This window comes from Cucumis melo, chromosome 6 (assembly GCF_025177605.1).
Source record: "Cucumis melo cultivar AY chromosome 6, USDA_Cmelo_AY_1.0, whole genome shotgun sequence".
Lineage (NCBI taxonomy): Eukaryota > Viridiplantae > Streptophyta > Magnoliopsida > Cucurbitales > Cucurbitaceae > Cucumis > Cucumis melo.
Genome location: NC_066862.1, coordinates 2,573,197 through 2,597,001, shown reverse-complemented (window position 1 = coordinate 2,597,001; position 23,805 = coordinate 2,573,197). Strand labels below are relative to the sequence as shown.

At 33.6% G+C, this 23,805-nt stretch overlaps 3 protein-coding genes across 9 annotated transcripts; 2 read left to right on the top strand and 1 right to left on the bottom strand.

Annotated features, from left to right (window-relative positions):
• Positions 1–687: 687 nt before the first annotated feature.
• LOC103483472 (RPM1-interacting protein 4-like) lies at positions 688–4,428 on the top strand. Of its 5 annotated transcripts, none has more exons than XM_008440121.3 (5): positions 688–929; positions 1,112–1,205; positions 2,619–3,293; positions 3,523–3,705; positions 4,160–4,428. In XM_008440121.3, exons 2-5 carry the CDS (start codon positions 1,200–1,202, stop codon positions 4,187–4,189), a joined length of 894 nt encoding a protein of 297 aa, XP_008438343.1. In that variant the 5' UTR covers positions 688–929; positions 1,112–1,199; the 3' UTR covers positions 4,190–4,428. The 5 variants fall into 5 exon arrangements, with proteins under 5 accessions (XP_008438343.1, XP_008438346.1, XP_050941961.1 ...); XM_008440124.3 differs by having other exon boundaries at positions 724–888; XM_051086004.1 differs by having other exon boundaries at positions 748–888; positions 2,619–3,008.
• A 1,106-nt stretch (positions 4,429–5,534) lies between these two features.
• Positions 5,535–17,668, bottom strand: LOC103483471 (beta-galactosidase 9). 3 transcript variants are annotated; one of them, XM_008440119.3, is made up of 19 exons: positions 17,228–17,668; positions 16,635–16,730; positions 16,428–16,540; positions 15,911–15,977; positions 15,643–15,735; positions 14,880–15,023; positions 14,225–14,313; positions 13,680–13,785; positions 12,795–12,882; positions 12,530–12,651; positions 11,095–11,298; positions 10,424–10,656; positions 9,796–9,911; positions 8,882–8,979; positions 7,969–8,079; positions 7,717–7,827; positions 7,024–7,229; positions 6,271–6,619; positions 5,535–5,880 (listed from the first exon to the last, which is right to left on the bottom strand). In XM_008440119.3, exons 1-19 carry the CDS (start codon positions 17,411–17,413, stop codon positions 5,743–5,745), a joined length of 2,670 nt encoding a protein of 889 aa, XP_008438341.1. In that variant the 5' UTR covers positions 17,414–17,668; the 3' UTR covers positions 5,535–5,742. The 3 variants fall into 3 exon arrangements, with proteins under 3 accessions (XP_008438341.1, XP_050941958.1, XP_050941957.1); XM_051086001.1 differs by lacking the exons at positions 15,911–15,977; positions 17,228–17,668 and having other exon boundaries at positions 16,635–16,671; XM_051086000.1 differs by lacking the exons at positions 16,635–16,730; positions 17,228–17,668 and having other exon boundaries at positions 15,911–15,993.
• A 1,898-nt stretch (positions 17,669–19,566) lies between these two features.
• Positions 19,567–23,683, top strand: LOC103483470 (uncharacterized). The gene is made up of 5 exons (XM_008440118.3): positions 19,567–19,842; positions 20,983–21,231; positions 21,312–21,405; positions 22,110–22,243; positions 23,120–23,683. Exons 2-5 carry the CDS (start codon positions 21,010–21,012, stop codon positions 23,363–23,365), a joined length of 696 nt encoding a protein of 231 aa, XP_008438340.1. The 5' UTR covers positions 19,567–19,842; positions 20,983–21,009; the 3' UTR covers positions 23,366–23,683.
• The last annotated feature ends 122 nt before the right edge of the window (positions 23,684–23,805 follow it).

The following is a 23,805-nucleotide window of genomic DNA, read 5'->3' as shown; positions in this document are numbered from 1 at the left end:
AATCAATCAACATAACACTTTACAAAAGAAAATTAATTTTGAAGCATAGATATATTTGGTGGTTGAATTTCCAAACCATACCTTTCTCCCCATGAAAAATAATAGGTTTAAATGATTTCAGAAATAGTTTTTTCTATTATTTTAACTTATGAGTGCCCATGACAAAAATTCTATCCAACAATAAAAATAACGTAGATTATGAATATATTATTTAAAAGGATCGGGAACTTCAAATTTATTCCAATGTTTAAACTAAGCTATCAAACTTACGTAATTCTAACTCTTATAATTGTAGTAGTTGTATAAGTTTGAAGTTGTATTCTTATTATTTGAATGTTGAAAATATTTATAAATACAACAAATATTTTCAATTGAACGGTAGACATATATCTATATCTGTTATGATCATCCATCGGTTTAGTATAAATTTAAGGGATTCGAGTCTTCCTCAACTTTATAACTCTTTGTATAATTTTCCTCGTAAAGATTTACCTCCCTCTGAATCCAAATTCAACTAGTAATAATATTTGACAACCGCCCAAAAACATAAATTCGACAAATGATATTTAACTATGAGAAAAAGAGAGTAAATTTTGCATTTATTTGTTATTAAAGATTTAAGAGTTTGGGAGTTGCACTATTAATGGGCCGACAGAAGAGTCAGTGTCTATGATTTTAAATCTCTAATCATCCAGTTGACAAGTTCGTCGTCTTCATCCGTCATCCTACTGACCTCATCTTTTCCAATTTTCCAATTTTCTTTTTTTCTTTCTCCAAAGATTCAGTTAAACAGTGAAAAAGGGTTCAATAATTTGATAGTGAAGAGAAAAAAAAATATGTTCTTTCTCCACAAATCATATCATTTCAATCCTCAAAATGGGAACGAAGGTTTGCAGATCTGTTTTTCAACTCTATCCGATTTCCAAAAGGTTTTCACATTAATTTTCCATTATGCTTCTGGTCCTACTTCGAAATCTAAGCTTAATTAAGTCAATAATATAATGGAAGTTCGATTTTCTTTATAGTATTCTTCGCGTTTTTCTTCCATTTTTAGCCTTACGTTTTTTTTCTATTGTGCTCAATTTTTATCGTTTTGTTCTAACTTTTGCAGTGTCGATGGAACTTGGAACAAGTTAAAATAGGTTACTCCTTTTCGTTTCAAAGTACTGTTTGAGGATTTAGGCCTTGTCTGAAGGCTAATGGCTGTGAGTGTTCCAAATTTCTCTCTTTTTTGTTTGTTATTTTGTGATTATTACCATTTATTTTTTCTTCTCTTGAATGTTATACTGAATTTCTTGGTTATCTTATTTATTATGAGTTGCGAACTGCTGGGATCTATGATTCGAACCTTGAATTGTTAGGTTCGCGTATGGTTTGAACTAGATGAGCTATGCGTAGGTCGGCTTGGTTCGTCGACATGCTTGTTTTAATGTCTGGTGTTCTCTTTTATTGCGTTCTGGTTGTTTATGGAGCTTGTAATGCAGAATCATATTGAATTACGTGTGTTTGTGTGTGTGTGTGTGTGTGTCAGGGGATTCGAACGTCCGAATTGTTGGTTCGTTGGGTAGTTTTGAACTAGTTAAGCTATGTGCACGTCGACTCATCTTGTTGGTTTGCTTGTTTTAAATCTATTGATGATGTTCTTTTTTCTCGGTTCTTGAGTTGTGGTTGTTTATGGAGGTTGTAATGCAGAATTATGTTGAATTGGTGTCGAGTTCAGAGAGTAAGGAATTGGTTTTGACTGTCTTGGAGTCCAAAACTGGCTTGACCTTTTCTAGCGTATCTTAATTAATGGGTTGAACCTTTAGGCCAATTTTAAACCTCTCTTTCCATGACTCAGTCTCTTGAACATATTATGGTTTAATGAACCTTTTCTTGACAATTAATTACTTTCATCTTTCTATGACTTCGTCAAAGATTCAGTCAAGACTGTTTCTCCTCTTATACAAATTACATATCATTTTGCTTCAGGTTACTTGCCTTATTTCACGTGGGATATCTTATTCATACACAATTCGTCAGCAATACCACAACACCATTAACAATGGTGTTTTTTTTCTTTTTGCCATGAATTTTATACTGTGGCTCTGATTGATTGATATCTGCATATGCATGCGTCTCATGACCGGAAATAAAATATTATTCATTTATGTTTTACCATGAGAAAGCTCATCTTTCATATGAGATTTGGAAATTGTTTGCAATTACAAATTTTTCCTTTTCAATTTTTGAAATTTGTATGCTTCTTTGATAAAAGAATTCATGCTGTTTGCATACCTTCATTTTCCTTGACATGGATTGTTTTGTAATATCTTCGTAGATCTGTTACCATAGCACTTTTAAGGACTGATAAGGAAACTCATGAGGAAGTTACTAAGATGATGAGGGAAGTTACCTTTATTGGAGAGAAAATTGTAGCACTGTTAGTTTTTTTATCACATCATAATATCTCTAAAAGGAGGTTCATATTTGTGTTACATGTGATTTTAGAATACTTTTCTACTAGTCATGATTTTGTGCACGAACGCAATCCAGCTCAAAACCAAAAATCTAGTTGCTTTGCTTATGATTGGTGCACTCAAAATAGATTAGTAAAACATTTTCTTCTCCCACTGCAGCGGAGTTCACAAGTACCAAAATTTGGTAAGTGGGATGATGGGGATGATGTCCCGTATACAACCTATTTTGACAATGCGACAAAGGCTAAATTCGAGAGGATGAATCCAAATGATCCTCTTCCTCACCGTGAGGAGATTTCAGAAACAGTGAGGTCAAACTATGAGAATCAAAAAATCAAAGAGGGTGGTGTTGTGAGGAGGCAACCTGAATCTCCATTACACCATGATGCTCCGGAAATGTCTGGTCGGGATTATAATGGTATAAAGTCTGCAAAGAGACGGGGTCAACAATTATCAGGGCCAAAGCACACACAAGAAGATTTGAGCATGGAAGATGGCAACATGAAGAAACAACTTGGTTCCCCTTTGGACCATCGATCAATCGGTCAGGTTAGCTTTAACTCGCCTCTTCATCAACGTCAAGGTAACAACAGCTCAACCAGTAATTCATCGAAAGGGACTATGAGAAATGGCACGGTTTCTGAATGCAGCATAGAAAATTCTCCTCTCCATTCGCGACAGCATCCAAGGACTGAACCAAAAACTGCTGTACCATCTTCACCATTACGGGATAGAAGGGGCTCAAGTTCGCCTAGAGAAAGTAGTCATGAAGGTTTAGCTCCCTTGACTCTGGGAAGATCACGTCTACGATCTGTTCCTCGGGGCAATGAAACCGTAGCACCTTTCTTCATTTCCTTTCATTCACTTGTTTAATTTCACAGCTAGAGTGTTCTGAAAAGTTTTTTGTACATTATAATGTTCAGTGTCTTAATCTCCAGATTTGTTCTTTAGTTATCAACGTGTTTTTAAAACAAAAATTGACTAGAATTCACTACAACCCGTTGATTAAGGAATATTGATGAGATTATTTTGAATGACATAGTCTCCATGTTTGATGTTGCAGCCTGATCGTGGTGCCACAGTCCCAAGATTTGGTGACTGGGATGAAAGCGATCCATCATCATCTGAGAACTACACTAATATTTTCACCAGAGTGCGCGAGGAGCGACAAACTGAAGACGGAAGTTTGCCAGCTGGGACCAATGTTTCCAGTATTCGTAGTCGTTCTGGTGCTGAAAACTCAAAGGTACGTACTACGTCATGGTTAAATTACCACAAAATCCAAAAGCTTAAGACCTGATCTAAAAACTTCCTTATTTCCGAGTTACCGATGATCAACACAACAAATTTTTAATGAATCTTTCTTACAAGTAAAACGGTTAGATTTTGCATGGTTTCTTAGGATCTGAACTTTAATTGCTTAACACTTACATGTTTGAATTCTATTACTAGTAATTCTGAATTATGTGATTTAGACATATTTTGACTAACTTGAGATGTGATTAGATATGAGTGGTTGTTTTGTTGGGTGTGGTTGTTTTGAAAATTGAGCCCAAATTTAGCCATCTTCATGCAATATTTTTAGGTGGGAAGAAGTGTTACTTAACATATCTTTTCTCCCTCTCTCCCTCTCTCTCTCTTTCTATTTTCTATGGAGTTGGTAAAAGAGTTTGATTCATTTTTCTTTCTCTGTCCTACAGAGATGTTGCTGTTTTCCATGGGGAAAATGACTGCAAGAAAGCATAGAATATGTTTTTAGCTTTTTCTAGATGGAATGGTAATGGTGGGAATTTGTTGTTTTTAATGGAAATGTTGGGTTTGGGCAAAGGCATTTTTGGGCAACATATTAGTGGTAAGGCTTTTGTTTTTTTTTGGCATATTATGGTGTTTCTCACGTTGTCTTTTTGAATTTAATACATTCAAAATATTTATTACTTCTAATGCATATATCATTTCAAATATTATTCAATCAAGTGATTTAGTTTCTTCATGTCAAAATCGATGTTCATATCTTCTATATCGGAATCTCAATTTTAAGGGGTAATGCCGATAGCATTTTCATTCATAACGGATTAAATAGATACTATTATTATTTTTCTTTGTATGAGTGTTTATAGAAGATTTAACATGTTAGGAATATTTAATATCAATGTTGTTGATGGACATTTTCTTCCTTTGGCAAAGAATTGTATTACCCTCGAGCGTCCTTCATCTAATACCTATCTTTGGATCAAGACCGGTTGATAAGATAATTACATGAACATATATTTTTCACAGATTTACGTAGGAGTCCACAGGAACACGTGTCTTTCTTCACGTTATCAATTTTTATATTTTAATATTAATTTTGAAGTGTGATTGCAATATATTAAGTTTATTTTAAATAAAATATGATTGTAGTATAGTGGTTGTGTCTCAGTTCCAAAATTTGATGTTGAAGAATAAATTTGGAATTGGTGAAAATATAGTAGTGATTATGAAATATTTTTAGATTTTGTTATATTTTAGGTAAATTATCCTAAAATTAATTTGATTTCTCTGTTATACTTAAAATCATTTTTTATAATTAAAGAACATCTTACGATCAATTCTTGACATTTTTACTTTTTAGACACAAAATTAAAATTTTAGAAATTCGTATTAAATCTACGATTTAACATTTCTATAAATATAAAATAGATTGTTGCAAATACTTAAACTTTGATATTTATTACAGAATTGTGAAAGTTTCAAATATATACACAAACAAACAATAGATTTGAAATATTTATTAAATTTTCATAAAACAAAACCATTGTTTAAACAGTTAATTTTTTAAAAATGATATATTGAAGATTAAAAATTATTTATATCTATGTATCGTTATAATAATTTGGAAAAAAAATTATTTTTTTCAAACCTATTTAAGTTAATAGAAAATAAAATAAAATAAATGCATGAAGGTCATGGCTTCAAAACCCGACCTCTCATCGAAGTAATGGCTTCAAAATTAGACCTAATATATTCTTTAAAAAATTTAATAGGACGGCTCTCGTCCTATACAAAAACTTCAGATCGCCTTTCAAATCAACCCTATTCTTCTAAATAATTTTGGAACTCCTCTATTTTACTAATTTTTTTTCTCAAGTACATTAGAATGTCATTTCATTCGTAAAAGTACAGTCAAGACCAAAACTAGAAATAAAACGACAGATTTACAATGGAATCGACGACGATGATTTAAGATAATAGTAAATACACAGCATACTTACAGATAGAAAATGGAGGATTAGTTGTTTTCATGTCAAACAGAGAAATGGATACTTGACGTCGAGCTACACCGAGCCTCGACAGCGAGGGTCTTCACAATGCTATGACATGGATCACCTCCAAATGCAGAATTTGAAACCTCAACTGTGCAACTATTTTTCCCTAAACAAGCCTGAAAAGGAAAGATAAAACTGAGTGCCCAGTTATCCGTATCAAAATAAGGCTAAATTATGGAAATATCTCATCCAATTAAAAAATTATTAACCTCAAGAAGTTTCTATACTTCAGAACAAACATCAAAATTTTGGATGAAAATTAAAAACTAGAACAAATGTGGCGGTAACTTGAAACAATGCAACACTGCTCGAGTCTCGAGGAATATTTACTGCCACAACTACCACATTGTTCCAGATTCCATGAATTTCTACTCGAAAAGTAGTTATGAAACATTTGGCGCGATTTTTGAGAGAATAAGAAGGATGTTTTTATTTGCAATTAAGCCTTGAAAATTCACCTTATATGCAATAATATTCTTTCGAAATATCAAACAAGGACGACTCACCTGTGAAACAACAGACAGAGAATTGGTTGCATGACAGCGACCTCTAGAGAACTTGTTGCAACTTCCTTGAGGAGTTCCATAGCTAGCAAATTCGAGCGAGGAGATTACATGTCCATCGTCACAATGCAAGAACATCTCTGGGTTTGCACGGTTTGAGAGAGTTTCTCCATCAGATATATAATCATTAGACAATTTCCTAAGAGGTGGATAGTGAGACTCTGAGACTTGACCACAGATGACTCCAGTTGAATACAACTTGACTACAATCTCAAGCGGATTTCCTCCCGTTTCCTCGAAGAGAACTAGTAAATTGCTTGATTCCTTTAACCATGAGCGTGGAATATGATACCTGAAAGATACTTTTACTTGCAACGTTAACAAGCAATACAGCATCCATTCTGATTCAATATGTATATTTATAATTGTAAAAGAATTGATAATTAACAAAAATAAATAAATGTAAACAATGATTTAGTGTGTTAGTTACGTCCACAAGTAGAGGGACAGAGCTAATAGAATTATAGGTGTCAATAGAGTTTGAATTTGTATAGCACACTTTTCTAAACCTTGGAATCAAAATCGTGAATAAATGAAGACACATCTGGTGATCATTGTTTGGCCATTTGGAAAGCCATATAACAAATTCAAGACCTTCTAATACAAACATGCACACGAACACACATGCGCACACACATACGTCATCATTGAAACATAATTTGGATTCTTTAAGCTATTTGGTAGGTTCGAACATACCAGCTTTGTGTTGGCCTCCCGCAATTTGTTACACACTTTCCCGAATTATAAGCACCACGATAGTCACATTTGGCACAGCCATCTTTTGGGGAAACCGCACTCCAGTATCTACCTATATGATGACCATTAACCCAAGCCTGCCCCTTCCCCATGCTTCCTAGATTAATAGCGACAGGATCGGTTCCATCAGGTGAACTGAAGTACGCCTACACCAGAGCCAAAAAAAGTGAGCTGCTAATTTCGAAGAGATTATGTCTGGTCAATTTAACTTCCATGGATCGCTGGAACTTGGAATGAGGTTCCTGATTTTCTCCAAGTGTCGATTAAGAAAACCCATCTATTGCATCAATCTGACCATATAAACACACCAGAAATGGAAAACATGCAAACAAAGCTTCGTTGTGAAGAATTGTCTACCAAAATTCCTACAGCATCAATCTGACCAAATAGGGACACTGGATACAGTAAAAACCCAAAATAAAGAGTTCTCCAACAGAATCATAAAGAGAAAAATCCATGGTTGGTATTAGCAAAAGAAAGGTCAAGAATAAGATAGCACAAAAAGTTACGTTATTAGGTAAAAAGATGCAAAAATCTCATTCCAGATCCCTCCCTGAACACAAATGACAGCAGTCAATCAAATATGACTCTTTTTTCAATAAACAATAATTTGATAATGTCTGGATAATCTACCTTGTACCAGGTGAATGTTGAAGGAATAGCATCAACTGACAATTTGGTCCAATCGGCCTTCTCATTTTCTTCTAAAGAATAGAAATTCAAGAATTCACCCTTGAGCCCAACCTAGTGCCAAAATGAAAATTTTATTTTATATGCCAACTATTTTCTAGATGTAACTAGAGAAATTTGAATACAGATTTAAACTACTAGTAGTCAGGTTCAGCGAAAAACTAAAAGAAAACTATCACTGTTAAATATTATTACCTGATAAGTCCATAAGGACTCAGAGAGATCGATATCTCCATTTTTGAATCCAGTGAGCTTTATACGACCTCTAATACCTGCCCCGTCTTTCTCAATGAAGGCACCAGAATTCTATTGTATGATTAAAAAAATCAAATAATATATAAGATCCACGAACATACCACCAATAAGAACATAAATAGTTTAAGAGGAAATATGCATTGAGAAGAATGAAGAACTAATTGTATATAGTTAAACTGAAGCAAAAAAATCTAGATTTGAACCTAGAAAGGATCTGACTCAATAAAAGGTTAGGGCCCGCTCGAGTTTAAACAGAAAGAAATTAATGATATTTTGAAGAATCCAGTGGCCTTTTACTACTATGGCTAATTCTTGAGATCTTTTAGAAAGAAAACATGGGCACAAACAACAAAAAGTCAAATAGTTCAGACAACATTTTTATAATAGAAAATTTATGAGTATTTAGGTCAGTGCTAAGGATGGCATCTTGAATATCCTTATCTCAGATTTGTCACCAAGACCTATTCCATTTCATCCCAATTAAGGACCTTCATGGCAGATCAAAATGTCCTTCAAAATTCAGAAAAGAGACACTCCTTTTATGGTTAATTGATGAGCTTCGAGCTCAAACTTTTTAATTCTCTAATCATTTACCTTTACCTCTTTGCGGTGTTAGATCACCATGTTTCTTCTTTAGAATAGGCCACCTGGATCCTAATAAGGACAGGGAATGGCGGTATCCACCTTAAAGAGACATTGGAGAAAGACACAGTGTGGTTGAAGTGAATTGATAATGCATTTAAATCCCGACAGTTTCGATAATGGCATTAAACACGGTTATAGTCATCACTCACCACAAACCATTGTTTCACGTAGATCTCTACAAAAGAAAAGATGTAGATGATTTTTTTACCTGTAAACCCATTGCTTGAGATAGCAAGAGCAAATCATTGTATCCTTCAAGAAATTGAACAGGCTGGACAAACTTCACCCATTGACCAATTGCACTGCCTTTTCTTCCATATGACGGAAAAAATGGAATAGAGTTGGCGAAATGATTAGTACATGTACACACGACACAAATATGCAGATATTTCTTACTAGTGCCAGCAAATGGAAATTTAATCCAAAACCTTTTCGTATAAGCTTTCTAAACATTTACCATATATGATAGAAAATAATTGTTTGTGTAAAGAGGGAAATAAATACGGATCAAAATGGCAGGAATTCCTCAAAACTAGATTCAAATAACTGATCCCTGGAGAAAAGGGAAGGAAGTTCAACACACTTCATAAATAGCCACCACTAAATCATCTCAAATCTAGACAGCTGTAAGTGAATGATTCCAAAAAAATGCAGCAGACTACAGAAGTTTGATTTTTTTTATTAAAAAAAAAAACCTCTTTAATATAATGAACGAGAGACTACATAAGTTTGAATTCGACTTATGTTTAGATATTAAAAAAAAAAAGAAGAGGAAATAATTGTGGAACCCAAAACAAGAGTGCCTATTCAAACTTCAGGTTAAGATACTGGAAAACAGAAAAAGTGGCTCAACTGAATGAATTCCACCATCTCGTAAAGCGTATTCTTCAAATTCAATGATTAATACTACGTTGTAGCAGTATTTTATTATTTTGATTGAATAAAATTAAAAACTACAATTTTTTTCCTTTTAAATAAATGTATATATAACCAGGATATTTGATTCCTTAACTTATCTTGAGAACATTAAGTTACGTTGATTCTCATTCCTAAAATTAGCAAATTATCAGATCGTCGCCAAATAACAGATCAAATACAGTGCAAGATATCATGTTCAATCACCTGCAATTTTCCCATTAACAAACACACGGAACACATCGCGAACGCTATCAATCATAACTGTAGGGCTTATGTTTCTTTCTTTCCAAAATTTGATATCATCATTGGAAACATGTATCCTGTATTTCACGAAGTACATAGGCGCAAAATAATTTAATTTTAAAAAAGAAAGAAAGAAAGAAAGCTAAAAGTGGGATAATGCTATGTTAAAATCATAATTATCATGAATATAAAAAATATATAACCTTTTTACATTAATTTGAACACTCTCCTCAAGTATCGACCAAGGCTGGAGGCCCAATTTCTTTTTATTTAGAAACAACAACTTTCATTGGCAAGACTTGAGAAGGCTTTAGGCCCAGAACCTCTTTGAAATGAAGAAACCGTCGTAGCAATGATTTTTTTCCTTTAGTTTAACTTATGAAAAATTTCCATCTCAATTCTAATTGGTTTATTTAGTTAATTATAATTTCAGATTTCATTATTCGCATGAAACTAAAGTCAGATCAAGTTTGGTAATAGTATACAGTAGTCATAGTAAGACAACGCTTCTCTTATCAATTAATTACTGATCAGCAAGCACGTGCATGGTGTCCTTGTTTCCAATTTTATCAATTAAGTGAAAATTTACCTGGTCAGATACCAAAGGTAATCAGAACGATCCTTTGTAACATTTAAATGCTCCAGTATACCCTTGACAGTAAAATTTTGATCACTCCAAATGCCGATGGGTTCTTTTACCGTCATCCAAGAATTAGCAATTATCGAAAGTTCATTCTGATCCGCAGGATGTAATTTCAAAGAAACGTTAGCAGAAAGGGGTGCAGACAACTCCAATATCTTGATGGAAGTCTGTGCTGCAACCTGCTCAATGTTTGCAATTTTAGCCTCTCAGGTTAAATTATGAAGCATCCATTGACGGAAAAAGGAGCTTTGGGAAGAGAGATTGTAAGCAACTCAAAAGCAAATGGCAACACACTGGAACCAGAAAATCTCTATGCTCAGCATTTCTCATCACTGAGTCAGAACTATTATAGAAACTTGAAAAAATAAAACCTCCAGTATCGATTCAATTTTCCTAGGGCATCATGTAAACTAGCAAGAACAACAACATGTATCGTTAAAGCTTATAGAAGACTGAGAAAGAAACTGAACTTCTGAAACTATCGGTTTTCCTTGGGCTTACGTAGATTTATCAATGCATTGTAGACCAATTTCTAAGATGAAAGTTGAATCATATTCTTCCTTTGTGCATTACTAACAAGAAAGTTCGAAGTAAAAAACCCAATAAGAGTATCATACCTTCGCAGTGTTGAACACTACGTTCTGGCAGTCTGGTAAAATACTAACAGACCAAGGTGGTAAGTTATAAGTTTGCCCATTAAATTTTACAGCAACTGCTTTACGTTCGTCAATGTTTGCAAGAAAGGCAGAACAGTTTCTTAGAGTTTCAAGCTCCGAAAGTTTTAGATCATCAGTTTGAGATTTCATATGGTATACATGTGCCTGAAAACAGTAATGAAAGAATTATAATATTCATATTTATCAGAAAACTGTAAGGCCCCAGTTAGGCGGGTATTAGGATTATTAGGAAAATATTAGTTTGGTAATTAGAAGGGGGCAAATTAGTAAATAGCTAATTAGTTGGTTAGGGTTATAGTTATAAGTAGGAGTAAGTTGAGAGAATGGGTGTGAAGAATTTTATGGTGACTTCCTAATTGGGAATTTGGGAGAGGACTCTCAGCCCTCTAGAATGTGTTGAGGTATATTGTAATTTCTTCAATGATATTGCAATATAATTCTATCTTTTAAGTTTTCTTTGTTCTTTGTGTTTTTGAGTCTCTTGTTAGGAGGTGTCCAAACATAATCCTCTACCAAATTCCCAATTAGGAAATCATCATAAAATTCTTCACACCCATCCTCTCAACACTGAAATCCTATTTATAACTAAAACCCTAACCAACTAACTAGCTAATTACTAATTTGCTCCCTTCTAATAACCAAACTAATATTCTCCTAATAATTCTAATATTCGCCTAACTTGGGGACTTATATAAACATCCATCGGCAAACAATAATTCATATCCTTTGGACACTATATGGCATGAATAAATATTTTCATTACAAAATAGGGAGAAGAAAGCTTCAATCCACATCAAGGTAAGAAAAATCTTTCAATTGGAAGATGAAGAGGAAGGATGTAATTAGTAAGTGAGAGAATGGATTTACACAATGAGGGAACAAACAAAACGTAGCATAGTTTGTGTGATCCATTTTTAAAGTCTCTTGCTAATTTCCAGCATTGATGCCACAAGTAGAGTCTAGTCATCAGTCCCGTATCCCCCAGACAAAAATCCAGGAAACCCTTTCAGGTGAAGTTGAAAAGATGGGGCCAAAGCTTGCATTAAAGAAAAGGGTGGTTTTTGTTCTCTTCACTTGAATGCTAATGCCTAACTTGCCATAAACACAGCATGGAAGAGATACGGCGTTCATTGGAGATCAGGTCAGTATGGGAATGTCTGTTGCATTGCATTTCGCCTTGTTCAATTGTTAGTAGACAATAGTTGGTATTGACACATTTGTGGAAATGAAAATTTTTGTATGGACCCGTTTGGAGCTTTGGGATTTAGAAACCCTTGATCTCTTATCAATTTATCCATTTCAATACTCATCTGGATGAAAAAATTTCTGATGACAATATAATAAAAACCATAAAAAGCACAAGTTATTGTCAAACCTCCTGCTTGGGTCCCAACTTAATATACTGGGGTGAGTCAGCAGACACCAAAGCAGGTTCACAAAGCTTTAATGCAGTATGCAGATCCTTCAAGTGCCCCCATTTGGGTTCCCTTATCAAACCTATATGAAGAAAATAAAAATTTCCAGTAGAGCCTATGAACAATGATTTTGTGAGCTTAATACAAAATAATGGCATGGGAATAGGTCAATGACTAAAAACTAAAATTGATCAGAGAAAATCTGTTTCATCCTAAGATACCTACCATACTCATCAATTGGAGAGTCGTAATCATAGCTAGTAATATAAAATGGGCCTCCAGCAGTACGGCCAAAATTTGTTCCACCAAAGTACTGCAAATGTTAAGAAGTACGCTTGGTTACATCATTGAATAAATGCAGGATATAAACATTCTGTTGATTCCATTACCCTAAAAATAAAACATTTCACATTTTTCTCCCATTAAATACATAAATTTACTCAAGGAAAACAAATTTCTCGTTGTTCTCCTATAAAGACAAAATTTCATCAAGGAATTTGAAAGAGGGTAACATACACACACACACACACAAATAACCACAAAGAACTTCACGGGCCAACTTACAAGTAAGCCCTCAACTTACAATTTAATTAGGAAAAAAAAAAGGGATATGTTTGGAAGTCCCCGTGAAATCCTAACCCAAAGTGATGTAAGGTGCAAAATGCTTCAGCCTTGAATGCGTCAAAAAAATCTATCATAAAGAATTACGTTGTTCCACTCTCTCTACTTTTTTTCGCTTTAGTGACTTCATCTGGGTTTAAATACAGTACTCCATCATGATTTGCATATATATATATTTCATTATATAGCCGGGAAATAGATATGGCCATAAGTATATTTTATTATATAGTAGAATACATACTGGGCATGAATGTTATTGACTCCCTGCGCTTTGTAGTTCCTTTCTAGTAAATGAAAGGTGTTTTTCATGAAATAAGATTACATATAAAAGTTGAATTCCTTGACAGGGTTACGTAGTATGACACATGAAATCTATGTCCAACCATTCAGAAAACGCACAAAACTATGACATGTTCAATTCTCATAACTATTTTCAAAAGATTTCATTAATATCTTGTAATTGACAATATTCCAACTGATCTCACATACCATATAATAATTCTGAAAGCTCCCTTCACGTTGGAAGAAGCGGGCAACAGAGAATGCAAGATCTTCAACTGGTCTATGGGGTAGCCTCTCACCCCATGATGAAAACCTTCAAAAAAATTGAAATGTTTATGCTTGAAATTATTCAACAGAACCAATTATGCACTTGATCGTGTAAAATTGATATATGAAGGTATGAACTTATTAATTCATGTTTAGCTGGGGACAAACGGTATTATACCATGAAATGTTTTGGTTAAGCTTCTAAAGTTTCAACATTTTGTATCGTAAATTACGAAAAAGTGATGTAAGGATTGAAATGAGGACCCAGGAAAACAACTCCAACCAATGCAAAAACTTTCTAGGGGTAACTCTGTCTTAAAAGTATTATGACCTCTTTCAATCCAAACTTTCTATGATAAAGTCTGAACTAGTACTTCATAGCATATTCAACTTCTTTATGAAAGGATTACCAGATAGACGATCATATAGTAAGTAGTAATTATGGCACAATAATCATAACCCTTATAGAAATTAGAAAACTATACCATCCATCCCAATTTTCTGTCCAAAATATGGGTTTGCTTGGAGAATTTGCCTTAAATCCATCACAATAGTAACCATTGCATGAATTTATCTGTATCATTAACAAATTAAACATAAACTAACAAGGTTTGGATCTCAAGATTTCAAGAAAAAAGTAAATGCAAACTCTTGTCAGTTTATTACAGACACGATTTTATTGACTGATCCTACCAAACAGGTTATATAAAGTGATGTTTAAGCTACACTTAAAATTTTGTTTTGTACTCCAAAACTTTTAAACACACAACACACATATACTCAACATAACTTCTTAACTCATAAAATACATTTGACAAAATACATTTTACAAGTAATTTGAAGAGTGAAAGAACAACAACAATGTTTCGTTATGTTTTTTAAAAGATGCTCGTGAACAAATATCACTTTTTAAAAATCAATGTAAATGCATTGCATTCTTTGAAGTAATATAAAGAAAACGTAGATAAAATAGAAAAGAAAACCTTCCCAAACAAAAGTTTATTCTGAAAATTAACATAAAAGGGACATGACATTTTGATCTAAACAAAAAAATTTCATGAAGTACAGCGACACTTCAACTTTCTTGTCAAATATGTGAAAGAGAAACTGAAATTTGAGTAAATAGGGAAAAAGTTTTACAATGGTTGATGGAGCATCCTTCTGCTGGCACATAACCCATGGAACCTCAGCACCAAGGCCTAGAGCCATGTTGGCAACCCATTTAATATACTCTTGTCCTCTCTTTCCATACGAGCTTTCAATATTTCCATATTCATTTTCAACCTGTTATTTAGTTTCAAAGACTGGCAGTAAGAATAGTAAAAGAGGCGATGCCATCCAACTATAGTGAAAATTCCAGCAAAATAGCATGCTCCCATGCTATAAGAAATCATAGAAAAAATGTTTTAAAAGAAAATTGGATCACAAAAAAAAATCTAATAATGAGGGATTACAAAATGAGAATATGAAGCATATCACTAAAATAGTAATACTTCAACCCCCAAAAGAACAGCACTGCAGAATTGAATATTCAAATGTTGGTTGATAATCGAATATTCCAATGCTTGAACTCAACAAAGTTCTAAAGGAACATATGGAAGTATTTGCACAGCAGCGGTGAGTTGTGATTTTTGGAAAAATAACTTTTGAAGATAACTTCATCAAAATTCGGCAATACATGAAATGGTTAAAGAAAATGGAAGTATTGATAAACATTAAAATAACCGATCGACAACTCAGCTTAATGTAGGGTCGTACTCATGAAACTTGTCCTATAAACAGCAAAACAAAAGTAAATAAATAAATATAATCCCAATAAATTTCAATTGCAAGGTCAAATATCACGATCATTAAATTAAACAGTAATATTCAATAGCTAAGAGCATTAACGTTTCTGTTTAACCTGCAACATGATGACAGGACCACCTTGCCAACAAAATAGCTTTTTATCGCGCAAAAGATCTACTATCTTTTTGACAAATCGCTGCATCTCCTCCTGTAAAAGATGAAGTGTTGCTACAGTTAATCATCTCACAGATAGCAACAAACATTATTTGGCAATACCAACATGTTTAAGGTAAATTTATGAAGGTTACATGCCAAACTTTTGGCTCCAAAAAATATATAATCAACTAGCAAGTACAGATATACATTAAGAGATGCTGATGCACCTTGAAAGGAGCATTGTCTGTTCGAAATTCAATTCCAGGTACATCTCGCAACCACAAAGGAAAACCCCTACAATAATCCCATACTACATAATGGTTAACATTTCACAAAATTTGAGGAGAATAATTTTTAGATGACAAGACATCAGTAGTTGTACTGAGTTATGTCCTCCGTGTAAGGACTAGAAGCTCATCCAGACAGTATTTTTCAACAGATGCACATCTTTTTTAAGTGTCTAAAATAGTTCTTTATTTCCTATTTTACTTAACCTATCTACTGCAGTTTTACAGATGCCGACATGTCGCATTGTTATCTTGAGCCCCAAGTATTAAGCTACTACATTAAACCAAGAACTAATTTTGTTCTTCAAATGAAATGAATGCCAGTTTTTAAAACGTAAATGCTATCAATTTCAAAGTGATAAGTACAATATAACAAACAACACGGTCTCAAAGAGAGCCCACTCTCATAAATTCGACTGGTAAAAGAAAACACTAATTGGGTGACAGGAGGATATACCCAAAATTCCACTCTGCACACACGTACGGTCCAATGCGTAAATGAAGGTAGAGGCCACTGGATCCTACCAGCCTTATAAATTTAACGAGGTCATATCTGCCATCAAAGTTATACTGGAAGGAGAAAAAGTGTAAAATATATTTTAAGTTATCAAGAAACCTACTAGAAACATGACGATTGGACTGGCTTGTAAACAAATTACTGCACCTGTCCCTTTGTTGGTTCATGCCCATTCCAAAACACGTAACTCTGAATGACATCCGCCCCACCTTCCTTGCTCTTCTCAATTATATCAGGCCACATCTGTGGTAACATAAAAGGAAAGAATCTTACAATCAGGCCACATCTGCAATCGTGTAAAAACCTATGACCAAATTTAGCCAGTGTGATCAAATCTCATAAGTGATGAGTGCCAAACATTCTTTCCAATGGCCTTATCTTTATTAGAAACATAAAGATTTCATCGACATGATGGTTGATAAAATTACAAAATGGAAAGTCCTAGTTAAAGGATTACAATAAAGCTTTTCCAATTGGTAATGAGATCTGTGAAGCTAAAATTGCAAAAAGGAAAACTCGATTTACACCAATAAAGAGACAAATAAATGATGAATGCGAATAAAAATTAAAGGTCTCTCTCCATTTTCATTATCATGATGTATCCTGATTATTGAGCAGCTTAAACTATCCACACACAACAAATTCACTTCCCTTCAGTCAAGGCCAACTCGATTATTCTCTCGCACACCATTTCAGCAAATATAAATACAACAGTAAAGCAGTAAGAATCGCCAAATTACCTCCGGAGTAGCGCGAGGATAGTGAACACCAGCAGAGATAAGCATGCGGCGCTTTCCATCGATGATCAGAGCCCTATGATCGTAGCTCACGTTAAAAGGCTTGAACAACTCCCCAGGGACAGCCAATAGATGAATCGTCAGAGTCAAACTCATCAACTGAACAATCAAAACACCTCGCACCGCCATTTAACTTCCTCGTCGTCGACCAAAAAAAAAAAAAAAACTCAACCGCAACCGCCGTAGAAATATCCACTAAGAAAAAATAAAAAACGTACAGCCACCGAGCGACACCGCCACCATAACCATTCAAAAAATCTCAACAAAAGAAGTTCAAAGCCTCAAAACACACGCGTAACTTGCAAGGCTTCAATCAATTACCATCCGCCATTTTTGAGGGAAGAACTAAACTGAACTGAGCTCCGATGAAAGCAAGGATTTGGTGCGGGAGAATTTCGGATATTGGTGAGAATATTACTGCCACGTGTCAATTCTATACTGGCGCGTGTGTTTACGTAATTAGCGTGCGAGTGGATGTTTTTGTGCGTCATTATTAAAAATATATTTTTAGTAAAAAATTTGCTGTAGGAATAGTTGATTTAAATATAAATAAGTAAAGTTCGGATAAAAGGAATAGTTAATTTAATCATTTTCCACGTTTTTCTTTTTCATTTTTTAATATGTTCAAATGATGTGTTCAAAATATATGTCCTTTTTGTCTATAGACGGATTCAGACGGGGATCAGAGTGGGAATAGATGCTGTACTTGGATATGATTTTTACGTCTTCCTTTTAAATTAATAACAACATAATCAAAACTATTTTTTTCTTTTTTTCTTTTCTTTTCTTTTTTATAGATCGATCTTGTTTTTATGTTAATTAATTAGACGTATTGATTTAATGTTTTTGTAGGTAAATTAATTAGATGTGTTAATTTAAAAACAGTGGATCGTGAATAGTTCACGTTGACTTGATGGCATTTCCATCTTCTATTATCCTTTTTTGGGTGTGTATGTGTTGTTTTAATTTCAAATTAGACTATAAATGTCTATGAAGTTAAAAAAAAATTATGTTATAGACTGTAGTGTTTGAATTTAGGGTCCTATTTTTGTTGATATCTATCTCTGTTGAAAGGTCGATGAATTAGGTTAAATGGTGGGAAAAAAACAAATAAAAATAAAAATAGTGAGATAAATTCACACAATATGTTTACCACGCTTCAACGTACTAAATTTTAAGTTGTCCCAACAATCCGTCTGGTTCTTTTAATAGTGAATAACAATAGCGTGGAAGCTTATCGGTTAGGCCATCTTACGTGGTCCTTTTATGTTTCCCTTATGTATTAGCACATTATATGTTATATTTGTTATAAAAGCTTTATTCCTAAATGTTTACATGTGTAAGGCTTATGATTGCCATAAGTACGTTAAGAAAGTCAAAAAGTAATAATCAAACATTCAAATGTTGTACACCATTTTATTAAATATATCGCGAGTATATACAAGTTTTGATGAAATATGCTTTGTACATTATATAACATCATCGATATCGTTCATACACATTTTCTAATACTTTTTACGAATGACAATAATTTTAGTATGATTAGAGGAAATAGTTGTACACTAAAGTTGTTTGAACAACTCATATCCATTTGTGCTCAATTCCACTTAACGTCTTGTTGAAAAGCATGGGATGATATAGATGGAGGTGGAAAGAATCAGAAGATCGATTTCTAAATTGATAGGTCAAAGCATATTCCAACCGTCTTTCAAAACTTAACAATGGAACAAGTTTTATGTAACATATTTCATTCATCAAAACTCGAAGAGTTGTTTTCAATTACCTACAAATACAATGAACTAGTTTATTTATAAATATAAACAAACTATCATTGTTTATGAATGATAGACTATATCATCTCTAACCGATCAACGACATTAATACACGTCGATTGTGACATTTTAACATATTTGTAAATTTGTTCGACAATTTTGTCATTTAAAATAACTATTTAAATTAAAAATATTGGGCAGTTTCATATTAGCAAAAAATCGAAACATTTTAAAATGTATAGGAAAGAAAAATGTAAACGAAGAATTAAATATATTTTGCTATCTTTTTTAAATAGTTCTTTTTGTTTTTCTATATATATTTAAAAATGTCCCTATTATTATCTAATTATTTTTTTAATAAAAAAATAAAATAAAAATCCAAAAGAATGGGTGAATTAAGAGAAGTATGGGCCGAAAAGAAAACTAAATGGGCCCGACGAGAGCCCAGGGCGGGGGAGGGGAGGGGGAAGAATAAGGGAAGCGCCGAAGAGGACAAAGACAAAGAGCAACGAAGAATGGCAAAAATAAAGAATAATTTCGAGGAAAGGAGGATCTCGCAAGGATGTAAAGTTTTTCAAACAAAACACCTCCTCGCCTCTACATATATGGAATGGAAGGAAGCCAACATTGCTTTTATATCTCGATTGCCGCCCCCCTTCTCTTTCTCTCCCATTTTCTCTTCTCATTTCTTCTTCTCCCTCCTCCTTTTCCTCTCTGCAAGTCTCTTCCGTTTCATCTTTCGATCGCTTTGCTCCAACCCCAGTTCGCCGTTTCGTTCTTCGCCAGGTACGATCCCCTTTACTGTTTTCTTCACGCCACTGTTGTATTGCCTGATTCATGCTTCTTTTCCCTGATTTCTTGCTTTTGTTTGTCGTTTTGTGCTTGTTTATGGTGGGTTCTGTTCGTTTTGATTGTTTTTTTGTGGTTCTTTCTGTGTTTTTGATTCTTGATTTTTTCTCGATTTTCGCTCGAGTTCCGAACTGTTGAACGAAGCCAGTTGAAGCTTTTAGGACGCTTTGTTTTAGATTCAAGAAGATGATTCGTTTGAATAGTTTTACTCACGGTTCAATTGGTTTAGGGTTTTATGCTTTTTGGTTGGGGGTTCTGTTCTGGTCGTGAAATCTTAACCATATATTAGCTAAATTTGGGGCTTTATTATTTTTTGAGTTCATCAGAGGGTTTATTTTTAAATCATAGTTTAAAGGGCCGTGATTGGGGGAAATAATCGTGGATGAAATGGGTAAATAAAATGTGGATTTAGACAGTGGGAAAGAGTCTAATTGGCGTCCCGTTATTTTTAGAACCCGTTTGGCAAATTTTTTGTAACAATTTTTTGTAGTAATCAATTCCACCAAGGTTTTAAATTTCTAGCAGAATTTTGATCAGGAAATATAAGAAATATATACATATATATATATATTTTAATGTTTTTCAAAATCCACTAAATTATCTATTTATTTGAGTTACAAACAAAAAAATAGTGTGAATAGTTTCTCACAAAAAAAAAAAAAAACATAAATAGTTTATGTAACTTAACGTTAATGGTAGAAAATAAAAAACGAAGTTGTTGGTTCATAGTTCCAACTCCGTCTTGATTCTCTGAATTGTGTATAAATTAAACAAATTTTCAGTGATAACCACTAAACAGATTAATTTTGATGCGAACATTCTTTTATGAATTAAACAAACTTTAAATTATGTTTCCTATGGATATTTCAGTTCTTTCGTATTTTCGTCATGTATTTTTTTTAGGTCAATGATGTGCAAAGTAAGAGAATTCTGTATTTTTTGTTTTGAACGTTCAACTCATTTGTTCAATTTAATGTCGACTTCTTGGTAATTACATTACAATAACAATGGTTCAACCTCCTAGTTATTTCAATCTGAATTACTTCTCCATTTCTGTGGACGATTCTACTTTTTCAGGCTTGAAAGACAGAAAGAGCTGTCGGGATGAGCATTCAAAGTTCAAATGATCTACATGATTGGAGTGCAAGAGTTATTGAGAGAAGAACAGTGTTGGACTTCGATTTGAATTGTCCACCCCCGGATGAGTGCATTGATCCAACTGGCCCCCGTGATGAAGCAGCGCAATACTACAATCATTACCAAGGACAAGCCACAGACGCTATCGACGAGGACATAGCTATAATTTCTCCTAGGAAGTTTGCTGAAGTATGTAACATTTTGGTAATATTATGATTGTATTCTTATTAGGCCACACTAGGGATTTAAGATGGTGTCAATTTTTTTAGGCCAGGAAGAATTTTCGAAGAAATCACTTTGAGAGTGGCTATGGTGCAGTCATCAGACGTAATGGCAACACAGAAGTATATGGTGCTCTCTCAGGTTTATGCTTTTTCATTCTAAATTGTACACTTCTTTTTATGTATATCAATAGTTGGTTATTTCTCACGGATAGTGTGGCTACATTACCATTTCCCAGTATGTTTCGGCCTTTTTTTGTGGCAAACTCAAGGTGTTCTTTGAGAATATCTCATTCACATTTTTAGATTTTTCTCTTGTGGTGAATCTTCTAAATTGTGGACCTATATGACTGTTTGAATAAAATTTCAGTACAATGCATATTTGAATTATATTTAGTTTGGTAAGAGAAAATTCCTTAGTTCTTAACATGCAGGCTGCTGTGTTTGAAGTGTAAGATCTTTTCTAGTCACCTATAGGCTTCCTCAGGATAGAACCAAGCCTTTGTTCTTTCATCACATTCTTGGGCATGTATTTTTATTTACATTCATAATCATATGTTCATTACCCGTTCCTCCATTCATCGCTGATCAATTTGTCTTATTCATTTGCATCCAATTTTTTCAAATTCTAGTACCTCCTTGGAGAATTTGATTTTTTTTTTTCCAAACACATTCCTGCTCAAACTTCGGATCAATATTTCAATTGCAGTTGATCATGAGATCAACATTCTTTTGATTGGAGGCCTTTTTTGTAGCTTGCCTCGGTTATTCATGATTATAAAAAATGAGATAAATTAACACATTTAGTTCATTAATTAACACATGTTCTTTTTGGATATTTTGCAGATGTAACAACTTGGCCCCCTTTTACAATTTGGTCGCCTCTTACAATTAGCAATAATGTATCCTTACAGGAACAACAAACAATTCACAACTTGGACCTTCGCCTAAGCTGTGAAAGCAGTAGTAGGGCCACTAAGGTAGTACTGGTTTAGTGATTTTTACACTTGCAACCTTTGGAATTGCCTGTTCATTGTTAAAATCTTTCTTCTACCATTTATCTGCATAAAGTTGAAACTGAACGTATGTGTTTTTGAAAAATTCAGTCCACATTCGTTATAAAGAAAATCAATGTTGATTTCTGTTGTAAAAATATGTGGCTGCTTACGAAAGATTTATCTTGTTCCTTTTTACACAGAAGTATTAGCCAAATGGAAAATAATGAAATAACTTTTTGGGACCACATTTTTTAGTTTTAAAGAAATATTTTGTGAACAAGGTTTTTAATAGAAACTTCTTCTAAAATCATTGTAAATGAGAAAGTGCAACAGAAGGTTGTCAGTTTATCGCCTAGCAATCAACTAACATTTTAGTTTCCAATTGGATAGTTTCATTTTCATTTAGCTCTGGGAAAATATTGATTCAAGTTTTGATAACATCCTTTAGATGCTTTTCTTCAGTGAAAACATCTCAAACGATCTGTTGCTAATTTTCATATATTTACATTCTGCTGTGGCTTATAGTATATCTCCATCTTCTTTCATTTATTCTCAATAAAAGTTGTTTTCATAAAAAAAGGAAAAAGAATAATAATATGATCTCTGTCCAAATTGCTTCATCTTGGGCAAGTTTTTGTGAGGGCCATATATTTTTTCCCTGCCAAATTTGCTATTTTTGTCTTTGAATGAAATTTGCCATTGAATTGATGTTTCTGTTGACTATTGCCATTAGATTTGTGATGTTTCTTAATCTTATGTAAAGCACTTGGATTTTTCTAGTAACTACATTAATTAAATATCTGATTAAGATCCTTATTTATTAGAGCTTGAAACTAAAGTGTAAACCTCCTATTGCAGGCAAAAACTGACACCGACATTCCTTCTACACTTGCACTAAGTAGTAGCATCCCACCTACAGATAGGACTTTGCGGTGTGCGATCTGCATAGAACCATTGGTTGAAGAAACGACAACAAAATGTGGGCACGTTTTCTGCAGGAATTGCATCGAAACGGCCATAGCTACTCAACATAGATGTCCCATATGTCGGCGTAAGCTTAGAAAACGAGATATTATCCGGATTTACCTTCCTTTTACAAGTTAAAAAAAAAAAAAAAGATGAATACAACACAAGAATATTGCATCTGTATTCTTTTTCTGATGATGACGACGTCGACTAGGTTTGTACTTTGCACACAGTTGCATTAACAAAATATAGATTTCTTGATTTCTTCTTTTTTTCTTGTTGTTCATCATCTGTATTGAATGAAACTATAAACAAAAACTAAAATCTCTTTGATATGAGGTGTTTGTATTTGACTGAAAAAGACAGACGGTTGATTCATTAAAAATAGTTTATTGATCCACTTGAATTAATTAGAAAGAGGGAATGGAGCTTGTTGGCTGGCTCTCTTTTGATGAACATCTTTTACAATGCTTTTCTGTCTTCTCACTCTAAGGATATATATTTTGTGTTTCATTAGCCCCTGAAGGCGTTTCTAATTTCCTGCCTTTTAAAAATGGGATTTCTTGTTCCTTGTTCAT